This window comes from Aphelocoma coerulescens, assembly GCF_041296385.1.
Source record: "Aphelocoma coerulescens isolate FSJ_1873_10779 chromosome Z unlocalized genomic scaffold, UR_Acoe_1.0 ChrZ, whole genome shotgun sequence".
Classification (NCBI taxonomy): domain Eukaryota; kingdom Metazoa; phylum Chordata; class Aves; order Passeriformes; family Corvidae; genus Aphelocoma; species Aphelocoma coerulescens.
The window spans coordinates 9669487-9681099 of NW_027184085.1; the positions used below are offsets into that span (position 1 = coordinate 9669487).

The 11613-nt window shown below is 60.7% G+C and overlaps 1 protein-coding gene across 2 annotated transcripts; it reads left to right on the plus strand.

Annotated features, from left to right (window-relative positions):
* The first annotated feature begins 344 nt into the window (after positions 1–344).
* Positions 345–11243, plus strand: PHF24 (PHD finger protein 24). 2 transcript variants are annotated; one of them, XM_069001546.1, is made up of 9 exons: positions 345–498; positions 986–1117; positions 6075–6447; positions 7579–7764; positions 8231–8309; positions 8410–8612; positions 8950–9116; positions 9340–9441; positions 9547–11243. In XM_069001546.1, exons 3-9 carry the CDS (start codon positions 6079–6081, stop codon positions 9641–9643), a joined length of 1203 nt encoding a protein of 400 aa, XP_068857647.1. In that variant the 5' UTR covers positions 345–498; positions 986–1117; positions 6075–6078; the 3' UTR covers positions 9644–11243. The 2 variants fall into 2 exon arrangements, with proteins under 2 accessions (XP_068857647.1, XP_068857648.1); XM_069001547.1 differs by lacking the exon at positions 345–498 and adding an exon at positions 797–838.
* The last annotated feature ends 370 nt before the right edge of the window (positions 11244–11613 follow it).

The following is an 11613-nucleotide window of genomic DNA, read 5'->3' on the forward strand; positions in this document are numbered from 1 at the left end:
ACCTTCAGTGCTAATCCCAAGCCTGGATGGAAGCTGCTCCTAGGAGGGCTCAGAGTCTGTTTCACCCTAAATCATCCCCATGCAGAGCTGTCTATTCTGAAGGGGAAAGCACAGCACCGTATCAGTGGCACCCCCTTCCAGTAAGGTGTAAGGGGGCTGAGTGACCATCTCCACCAAGCTGATGTGGGGCAGGTGGGGATGCATGTGGACCAGATATCCTGCCTTCACAGGTGCTGCATTAGACCTGTGCCCTCCTCTCCCCACCAGTATCCTCTCTCCTGCCCCATCACCTCCTTCACAGCCCCTGTGTGCCCCCAGCCCTGATGCAGCCCTGTGGTGTCCACCCAGGTGATACATCAAGTCCTGGGGACTAGAAGAACAAAAACCCTGGGTTTTGCATTGCACTGGGCGCACAGAGCTGCACATAGCCAGCAGCCACAGTGCCCCTGCTGCACCATAGTGTGGGAAGAACAGCGTGCCTGCAACACTGACCAGCAGGTATTGGGTTAAAGCAGGTGCAGGTAGCCTGTGACTGGGGCACGGGTCTGGGGAAGACCCCACAGCGGGGGCAGATGAGACCTTTGCTCATCCTTGGATGCAGTCCCATCTCTGTAATCCTTGAGGTTTTTTCTAAGAAAGGCGGTACAACCCAGGGGGCCAAAGGAGATGCAGGGAAAGCTTTTATTGGTATCTTCCAGCACACGTCAGCCTGGTTAAAAAAAATCTTCGTTTCTCGGAGAGCTTTTTAACAGGGCTCGGGCAGCAATTGGTACAGGGACAGCAAACCAGGCTGCATCTGCTCAGCCCCAGTCACAAGCTCCCTGCTTCCTCTGAGAGTGTGTGTGTGTGTGTGTGTGTGTGTGCGCGTGTGCGCGCTAGACACAGGCATCCGCTCCCAGCATCTTGCTGCCTCCTGCATCCTCCGGCAGCAAGTGCACGGCTCTGGCTTCCCGGGTACCACCCTCACTGCTCCATCCCCTGACAGGGATTTGCACGCGGAGCACAGCATGCAGTGAGCACCCGCGGGTGGAGAGGGGCTCGTGGCCAGAGGCAGCGGCAATGGACACTGTGTGGACTGCTGTCTAGGGCTCGTGTTCCCAGACCGACTCTGATCCTGGTAAGAGGGGTTTTTTTGCCATTGTGGGTGCTTTCCTGGGTGCATGGCGTGGGCTGTCCATACGTTGTGTCACCCCTGGCTGGGTTCCCCCACTGGTCCCAGGGTCCTGGTGCCAGGGAGGGTGACCAGAGCTCCTGGGATGGGATACCTGGGAGTGGGGATGAGGATGGGGTGAGAGGGTCCTGCCCTCGGGGTCCTCATGTGGGTACTGGGGAGAGGGGCTGGGGAGGGAGAGGAGAATGAGAAGTGCGGAGCTGGGCAGAAGCTGTGTCTGCTGCAGAGGAAGGGACTCTGCTGTCACGGCATTTTCATCCCCCTCTGGGAGATGAAAGAGTGCGACACACCTATAAAATCTGCCATAGCGCGGCAGGACGGGCAACCTGATCCGGCAGGGAGAGCAGCCACCAGCTTGGTGTCCCCAGGACTGGGACACAGCACAGCTGGGGGTCCTGCCACCTCTGCCCCCCCCTGCCCCCCCCCCCCACATCCCCACTGGACTCCCACAGCCCTGCAGAGGGTGGGAGGGTACCACAAGCCACAGATCTCCCTGCCCCATGGCAAATGGATCACCTCGTGGCAGCAGTCCCAGCAGTGCCACAGTTCCAGCATGTGCTGTCTGCCCAGGAGAGGGGACAAGGGGATGCTGCCAGACCCCTCTGGCCATTTGCAGCCAGCTCAGGGAGGTGGAATGCAATGTCCCCTAACCAGAGCCTGCTGCCTTCGCAGCCTGGTCCCCCTCACCCCAGGCAGGCAGCAACTGGCAGGGTGTGCAGGGCTGTGCCAGAGCCATGCCTGAGCCACGGCAGCTCCTCCCAGCCCTGCTTCATGCCCTTCAGACCGAGCCCTGGGACCAGGCAGCCATGGGCTCTGATGTCCCAGGGTTGTCCTCCCTGTTGGTACCCCACCCCTCTGCCCCCAGGGTCCCTAACACTGCTCGCAGTAAGACATAGCACTGCGGGGCAAAAGCCCCAGCAGCCAGGCGAGGGCAGGGAGGAGGCCTGGCCCCCTGGCAGCCTGTGGGGACCAGGTGCATCCTTCCCCACGATCGAGGAGCATACTCCTGGCACAGGAGGAGGTTCTGCTCCAGGCACAACCCTGACACAGCCCCTTGAAGGTGGGTGCCATGGATCCTGCTCAGGGGTGCACCAGCCCAAGCACCCTCTGACCCTTCATTTGCTGGCAGAGCCCTGCACTGAGGACACACCGTGGGGCAGGTAACAGTCAGTCCTAGAGACCTGTGGCTCCACACCCCCATCTCCCCAGGCTGCCACCGCGCACCACAACATCTCACCCTGCACCCACGGCCCCCAAGGAGCACCCATCCCGCACTACCAGCTGCCACAGACACCACCCCACTCCCACAGCTTCTGCAACATCCCTGCACCCAAAGCCACCACCCACCCCATGCCCACACCGCTGCAAAACCCTCCAAGGGCCATAACACCTGCCCTGCACTGCCAGCCACGCCGTAGCATATCCACCGCAAAACACATCCACCCCTCGCACCTCATCCACCCCGTAACACATCCAGTCCTAACAAACACACCCCACCTGCTCTGCTCCCCGACGCATCCATCCTGCACTCCCAGCCACCACACCACCCCCGCCGTGCTGCGCTACACCCACCTGTGTGTCACCCGCCACCCCGCACCCACCACTAACCTGGCACCCCGTAACCCTTGCACAAGCCACATGTGCTCTGCCATGGCAGAGAGATTTTGCAGCTATGCAGGGACCATTGGCTCTGTTTGCATCCGGATGCTCTGCCCTGTTTCCTTTTCCCGGGGTGCCTCCGTGATAGCCACCAGCTCTCTCCCCACTCCCACCTAACCCAGGCTTAATCCTCACTCCGGCTCCACCAGTCTTGTTTCCATGCCTCAGTGTCCCCCACACAGAGAGGAGCGTGATGCTGGGAAAGATGCGTCCATGGGTGCTGAGAGGATGAAGTGCTTTCTGGCTCAGTGTTTTGCTGCAGGAACGAAGCAGCAAGGAGCAAATCCAAAAGAGAAGAGTGAGGGGAATGGATGTTGCCCAAGGATCAGGGCAGGGGTGCAGGGGGATGGGGGAAAGAGAAGGGAAGGGGTTGGGAAGGTGCCCACCACCGACTGTGACAGCCCCCGGTGCTGGCAGGGCTCAGTGGAGCCGGGTGTTTGCAGGCAGCTCCTGCCTGTGCCCAGATTTAGCTCCTCTGTGGGGGCGACCTAAAAATAGTCCCACGGTGCAGCCTGGCAGCAAGGTCGAGGCCCCCGCACCTCTTAGGTCACGGTGAGACAGGTGGTGGTTCTGCTTGCCTCGGGGGGTGGACACAAATAGCACTGGAGACACCTTCCCCCAAGGACACGTGGGGATGCAGGGGCTGCTCGGGTGTCTGGGCTGCTGTGAGGCAAAGCTGCCCCTGGTCCTCCCTCCCCAGGAGAAGGGGGACTCCCCAAGTCTGGCAGGACCCCAAGTCAGGCCAGGTTCTATGTGAGGGTGAAGTCCCACCCCACAAAGCCAGGCAGGTCAGGTAGGGTATGGGGCACAGGCAAAAAGGGGTCTGGAGAGTCCAGAGCAAGTTTGGGGTATCTGGGGAGCAATGGGGCCTGTGGAAAGGCAATGGAGTCTGGAGACTGAGTTCAGGGTGAAGCCATTCACCCCAGATGCGCAGGCAGGGTCCAGCTGTTCAGCACTAGCAGGAGCAGGGAAGCCAGCAGAGCTGAGGACAGACACAAGTCATGATAGCAGTGATACTGTCCAGGCTCCAGGCACACAGTTGCCAGTGTCAGAAGGCACTCAGGGTAGGCTTGGGAGAGGACAGGAAACAGGGAGGTGGGCTGGGGTCTTCCAGCAACAGCACAGTGCAGGTGGGTGATTATGACATGAACACACAGGGGAACCAGATTTGGGGGGAGAATACAGAAAATCCACACACCAGCCACCCTTCTAGTACCTGGGCTGCCCCACTGCACTGCGGAGTGGCTGGGGTTGGGGTACCCAGAGCTAAGCAGCACTGTGGGGAGAAGCTGCCAGCACACTGGAATCAGGAACACCAGTGTGGGTACCAGGGAGACTGATGTGCTGTGGGTCACACCCCTCTTTTCACTCTTCTCTGTGAGCCTAGCCCCTCTGGACCCTCTCCTCCCTGCTTCTTGGACAGGAGTAGGCCTGGATCTGGCCAACACTCAGTGGTGCAGGGACCTGCAAAAGCAGATCTTGGGGGGATTTCCCTGTGACTTCTCCGACTCTCTCGCTCGCAGGCAGAGCTGCAATGCTGCCCAGCAGCAGAGCTGATCCAGACCACGGCAGACGTGATCCTGAGCCAGCCAGGCAGAGGGTGGTGGCACGGCGAGGAGGTAGAAACACCCAGGTGTTTTCCTTCCCACTGGCACAGCCGCAGAGATGCTGCTGCTGTGGCTTGGACACGTGCCTCCAGCTCTGCCCCGCTCCCACCTTTGCAAAGCCCCGGGAGCTGAAGAATGCCGGGCACCAGCTCCGAGCCAGGCACTGCGGCCAACAGGTGCAAATACCCCAGCCCACACATGCGCACGCTGCTGGGACCCCCACGCGCAGGACGGGGCCCACACGTGTTGCATACCCGGCTCAGCGCGTGGGAATCTGCAGGCAGATGGTCCCGCTGTGGTGGGGAGAGGCTGGGAAATCACATGCGTGTGCACGCAGTGGTGTTTGCCGCCTGCCAGCATGCTCTGCTCCGCTCCGCTCGGCCCTGCTGCTGCGGGGTACCTGTAATTACCCTGACCAGGCTCCCTGCCACAGCAGTGCCCGCGGTGTTGAGTCCTCCCGCAGACAGCGAGATCCTGGCGTGTGCACGCATGCTGCTAATTATCCCGCTACCTGGGGACTTCCCCGCTGAGGCTGGCGGGGCAGGAGATTGCTGCTCCAATCTCCCCGCGTTGCCTCCTGGTCCCTGGGCACGTCCTGGGAGTACCTCTGTGCTGCAGCATAGAATTAGAGAATAATTAAGGCTGGAAAAGACCTCTAAGATCATCAACTCCAACCATTAACCCAGCACCGCCAAGGCAACCATTAAACCATGTCCCTAAGTGCCATATCTACAGGGTTTTTAAACATTTCCAGAGATGGTGATTCTACCACTGCCCTGGGCAGCATCTTCCATAATGCAACCCCAGCACGGCACAAGGGAAGCCCTTGGACCCATGTGGGGTGATGCTGTGCCCCACAACACTGGAGGCCAAATCCTGCTTCTCCCCAGTTTCAGCTCACACCCAGTGAGACAGAGTCCAACTTGTTAATGCTGCTGCTGTTGGCCTCCCCATTTTACCCCAAGATGATCTTCCCTTGGTACTTGGAAGCCAAATATCCTTCTTGGGACCCATGTGTCCCAGTCCCATGCATTGCTCCCCTTCCCCCTTGCACCCTCACAGCCCTGCTACAGCTGGCCCAGCCTCCCCACACGGCTCCTTGCAGGATGCCCAGTGATCACAGCAGCAGCAGCACACACACAAGCATGTGAGTGGAAGAAAGGCAGGTGAGTGAAGAGGAATTTAAGGAAGGTGAGGGGTCAGCACCAGACCTGCTATGATTGCGTCCTGGGCAGAGCTGCAGGGAGGCCATCTTTCACCCTTGACTGGCCACAGAGGCTGTCTTCAAGACAGAATGGAGATGCACACAAGAAGAAGGGTTACAGCTGGTCCTAGTCCCTGTGGGTGTCACTGATGGGAAAAGCCTGGATGTGTTTCTTGTTAAGCTGGAGTCCATAGAGCAAGGGTGGGGAGGCACCCCCAAACCATCTCCCTGCCTCCTGTCCCACTCCCCGACCAACTCAGACCCTCCATGGCCCGGAATCCATCTCCCCATAGCCACCATCATAACCCCAGCACCAGCTTGTCACAAAGACCCCATTTCTGCCTGCCCTGAGCTGCTCCTCACACAGCTGGGGGGAAAACCACCAGGACGCCCCTTTGGCATCAGGGACATAGCACCTTCCTTCCCACCGCAGAGCCATGGGGGTGCTGATGTCCAGGAGGCAGACGGTGGAGAGGGTGCAGAAGGTCAGCTTGGCCGTGTCAGCCTTCAAGGATGGGCTGCGGGAGCAGCCATCGACACGGCGTCGGGCGGAGGCGGGCACCGCACGCCAGGGGACGCTGGAGCAGGAGGTGCAGGAGGGAGAGGAGGAAGCATCGGCAGGACCTTCCCAGCCGGAGGAGAGCAGTGCCAGCAAGGCAGCCTGGGAGCGGCTGCGGGATGGCCGGGGCGTGGAGCCTGAGGAGTTTGACCGGGCCAACAGGTTCACGCCACCTGCCTTCATCCGGCCCAAGAGGGAGCTCCACGATGATGAGCCCCCAGACATCAGCCTGGAGCAGAGGGAGCAGGTAAGCTGCTGGAACCACAGAGACAGTGTGGGAGGAATGGGGACAGGGCTGGAGGTGCACAGGGGAGAGCCCAGGGCTGTACAAGCACCCGAGTGCCTGCCAGGCCATGACAGTCTCACAGGGCATGGCAAAGCCCTATGGAGGTGCCTCAGTGGGGCAGTGTACCAGTGGCCAGGCTGGGCAGGTGGAGGTGCCACATGGGGAGGGGGGTGCAACTGCTCAGATGTGCCCTGGAGGGACCCTGGGGTGTCTTGGAAGGGAGAAGTCACTGCTGGGCACAGACAGCTCTAGGTCTGGGGAAAAGAAGACAACTTCACCTACGTATTGGTCCACCTGCAGTCAACCAGCCTGCAACTCAACCCACCCCTCCATACCTGCAGCCCCTACACCCCTGCCCATCTACAACCCAACAGTTTATCCACCCATGCCCTCAATCCTACAACCTACCTATCCACACCCACAGCCTTACCCATCCAGCCACCCACCCAACAAGCCTACACCCCAGCCCACCTACAGCCTTATATAGCACCACACAGACATAAAATATCCTGAGTTGGAAGGGACCCACAAGGATCATCGAAGTCCAACTCCGGGCCATGCACAGGACACCCCAAGAATCATACCATGTGCCTGAGAGTATTGTCCAGGGTTGGTACCGTGACCACTGTGTTCCAATGTCCAACCATGTTCTAAGGCTAGATCAGCCAGGGTACCCAGATAACATACCCGGGTTAGTATCTCTTTGGAAGTGGAAATGGAAACGTGTGGAAAACCTGACAGCTTATCCATCCACACGTGCAAACCTAAAGACCAGCCAATCTACAACCCTACAGTCCAGCCACCCACACCTACCATGCTGCACCCCAGAGAACCTACAACCCCATGGCCACACCAACCCTACAGCCAGACCCATCCACCCACCATTCATCCCCACCAACACACCCACTAACCTCCTCTAACTCAACCAGCCATGTCCCTTACGACCTCTTCCCTATGCCAGCCCTGCACATTCCCATCTTCCTGTCCTCTCTGCCCCTCAGCATCCACCCCCACCTGCAAAGCACTGCCCAGATCGAGAAGCCAAGCCCCTCCCCACTCTCCTCTTCTGAGCATCTGCCCATCCCTCCCCAGATCCTGAATGATGAGATGTGTGAGATCTGCGAGGTGTGGACAGCCGAGAGCCTCTTCCCCTGCCGCATCTGCCCCCGGGTGTATCACGACGGCTGCCTGCGCCGCATGGGATACCTGCAGAAGGACAGCGCCGTGGAGGTGACGGAGGCGGCGCACACCGAGACGGGCTGGAGCTGCTACTACTGCGTGAGTGCCTGGAGTAGGGGACACCAGGCCACTGCTGGGTGGTGGGTGCTCCCCAGGGAACTGTGCCCCACATGGACATGAGCAGGATCCCACCTCACAGCCTGGTCTGGGACAATGGGAGACCTGCTGCTCTCCAGTTCCCACCACCCACCTTGGCCTGATGGGGTCTCCAGACACAGGGGACAGCGGCCCTTCACCACCTTCCCACCCCTGCAGCTAGCCCTCCAGGACGTTGGTGGGAGATGTGGCACCATGGGTACATGACAGGCTGTGTCAGGGCTGGAATGGCCAAAGCCCGGGGGCATGGAGCCACTCCACTGCAGCACCCTTGGGTGACACAGCACAACATCCCTCTGTGGGTGGCCACACCCACACGCTTTCAAGGGATCCCAGTGCTGCCATACAGAGATGTGCTCCCTCCACCCCATGTCTTTGCCTCACGGCTCCTCTCTGCCCCCCACCCCAGGACAATCTCAATCTGCTGCTGACAGAGGAAGAGATGTACAGCCTGATGGAGACCCTGAAGAACTGCAAGATCATTCCAGGTGCGTACCCTCCATGCGGCAGGTCCCAGATGGCTGCGGGAAGCAGCTGGGGAGGTGGGTTCCCCCTCCTTCCCAGGCACAGCCAATCTGTCCCCTGCAGAGAGCTGCCTGACCCTGGATGACTTCCTGCACTACAAACACCAAGTGCACAAGCAGCAGTTCGAACGGACCATGCCTGAGGCACAGGAGGAGCAGGCAGCCCTGCAGTTCAACGCCCTGGACCCCGACAAGAAGGGGCACATCGAGTGGCAGGACTTCCTCTCCCATGAGTCCATCCAGCTGCTGCAGAAAATACGGCCGCAGGTACAGTTGTGGCATCCAGGGCTTGCTCCCATGGCTGGCACACATGGTCACACCACCCAGGGCTGGCTACTATGGCCAGCACCCATGGCAGTGGCACCTGGGGCCAGCACCCACAGCCACAGCACCCAAGGTCAGTGCCCATGACCAGCACCCATGGTCATGGCACCCAAAGCTGGCTCCTACAGCTGACACCATGGCTCTGACTCCTGGGGCTGACTCCCATGGCCTGCACCCCTGGCCACAGCACTCAGGGTGGAGACCCCTACAGCTTTGGGCATGTAAGGAGGGAGGTTCCCATGGGATGAGTGCTCCACCTTTCCTTCTCTGACCCCTCTAGAATGCCCTTCTGCGGCTGCTGACACCCAAGGAGCGGGAGCGGGCACGGGCAGCCTTCCTGGCCCTGGACCAGGACAACGATGGCTTCATCGGGGAGGGCGAGTGCCGCCAGGCCCGGCACACCTGGTTCCGCAAGCACCAAAAGGAGATGCTGTCCTGCAATGTCAGGTAAGGGGATGCTGGATGCCCACCCTGGTGTAGGGGTGATATCCCAGCAGGACTCCCAACACGGCCCGAACACCTTCCAAAGGGGCTCAGCACATAAATGGCTGCCCCCCCTTCCCGCCACCTCCCCCTCCATGGCCCCTCAGCCCTGTGCACCCTCTTCCCCCACCACCACCATTTGGGGTGCAAGAAGTGGGGATGAAGAACACCATCCTCCCTGCCACAGCATCAGCCATGTGGGGCCCATATCAGAGGGCAGCCCCGCCAGCAGCAGGAACGGCAAGAGCCCGGAGAAGATCCTGCCAGCCACAAAGCAGGAGGAGACCAGGTGAGGCAGGGATGGTTAGGGGGGTGGTGGACACTCCCATTCTGGGGGGAGACCCTGGGGGAGCAGCATTGCCAGGGTGTCCGATGAGCCCACATCTGCCTGCAGGAGTATCGACTGGCCCGGATTCCTGCGGGAGAACGTCGCCTACATCCTGGCAGCGCGCCCCAACAGCGCAGCCCTGCACCTGCAGCCCCTCGCCTAGACCCAGCCATGTGCCGCACCCGCCATGGTGACCTGCCCCGCCCAGCCCCCCCCACCCCCCGCAGCCGCAGCCGGGCGCCGATTGGCTGGCGGGGAAGCGGCCATGCTGCCCTCTGCCCCACCTCCCCCTCGGATTGGCTGTGAAGAGGATGGGTGCTGGGCTTTGATTGGCTGAGGGAGCGGCAGCAGCTCTCGGGTCTCTGATTGGTGGGGGAAGCAGGGCGGGGCAGGGCGTGTCCCCATTCCCTCCCCCCCAGGCCCTGCAGGGACCACGGTGGGGAAGGGTCCCGTGCCCGGGGTTACCACGGGGCACAAGGGGCACGGAACCTGCTGCCCCCATGATCCCCGTCCCCACAGCACCCAGGGACCTGCGGACAGAGCAGGGTCTGCCCTGGGTAGTTGTGGGGCGACAGCGGAACCCAGAGCACCCGTGTGCCCCCAGCCTCCCACAGTGCACGGGGCAGAGCCTCTGCGTGCCACGGGCAGCACCCACAGGTCTGCGGCAAGCAATGTCTCAGCTCATCAGCATGGTGGATCCTCAGGGGATGTGACTGACCCCCCTTGGGGTCTTTCACATCCCTGCTGTACTCCAACATGGGCTGGAGCCCAGTAGGTCCATCCTTGCATGCATAGCCCGTGGCTGTGTCTGGGAGACTTTCCCCTGGCATGGCTCAACCCTTCCCTGCTGGCAACCAACTATTTAATGCCAACAGTGATGGTGTAGGAAGGAGCACTGGGAACAGAAAGCTTCAGAGGGATGGGAAGGCAGGGTCAGATGTAGGGGAACCCTCCCATGCATCTGATCTTGCCAGCAGCACTCCCCTGCATCCCTCATCCCCTCCTGTACCCCTGGTTCCAGGGGATGCTCTTCATCTGCTTGCCATTCCTGTCCTACACCAATCCTGTTCAGTCCTGCTCTCTACCCACCACATCAAGTGGGCAACCTCGCCTCGCTGGGAGCATTAGTCCTTGTGGTGAGGAGGAGGAGGCAGAGCTCAGAGCCTCCCCAGGTGTCAGCTGCAGGGATGAGGCATTCACTGGCCACATTGGCAGCCCTAAGGTAGACAGATGCACTCAGCCCACAGACGAAGGAGCAGGGAGCCCGGAAACCTTGCCCCAAACACTCCAGGGGTTGGGATGCCCAGGTCCCACGGCAGCCCCAGCAGCTGCTCCTGCCCCTCCAATCCCTTCCCCACAGTGCCCTCAACCTCTCCCTGCCTGGTGTGCCCTGGCTCAGACAGGGAGCCCCGGGGTGTACACAGACCAGGGCTGCACTTGAAGCAACCTGGTCACTCCCTCACCTCCATCCCCGATGCCCTGTGGGCATCATCCCAGTCATCCCCCTTCCCCCAGCCAGGGCACAGTTCCCCTCTCCAGGGTCTCTCCCACTGCAAGACCAGGAGGCGCACCAGTGCCACGACATCTTCCTCTACCACCCTGGCATGCCAGGCCAATGGGGATATTTTGGATGCCAGGTCCAAGAAGTGGCCAGAGCGCCAATGGGGATATTTCGGATGCCAGGTCCGAGATGTGGCCAGAGCCATGGCGAGGAGGCGGCCGTGGGTGCGTGGGTTGCAACTCCCTATCTGTACTGAGATACATTCATTAAACAGCTGTGTCCAGCTAGCCTCCGTCTCGTGTGCTTACAGGGCCTCTGGCTTCGCCATGGGCCTTTCTGGGGACCCACAGCTGCCTATTGTTTAAAATCCCACCCCAGGTTCAGGTCACTGTCCCATCAGGCAAGCTTGGCCTCCTGTCCCCAGACTGTCCCACAGCAGTGACAGGGGGCAGCCAGCAGGTGCACCCAGGATCCAGCAAGCTCAGGGTGCTGCATGTCTTCCCAGGAAAGCAGACAGTAAGGAGAGTGGATCATGGAACCACTGCAAACGCTGCAGTGGAAGGGACAGCCCTCCATTGGAATGAGTGTGCTTCCTCCCTTCAGAGGCACTGGATGCTGAGAACAGAGCACTG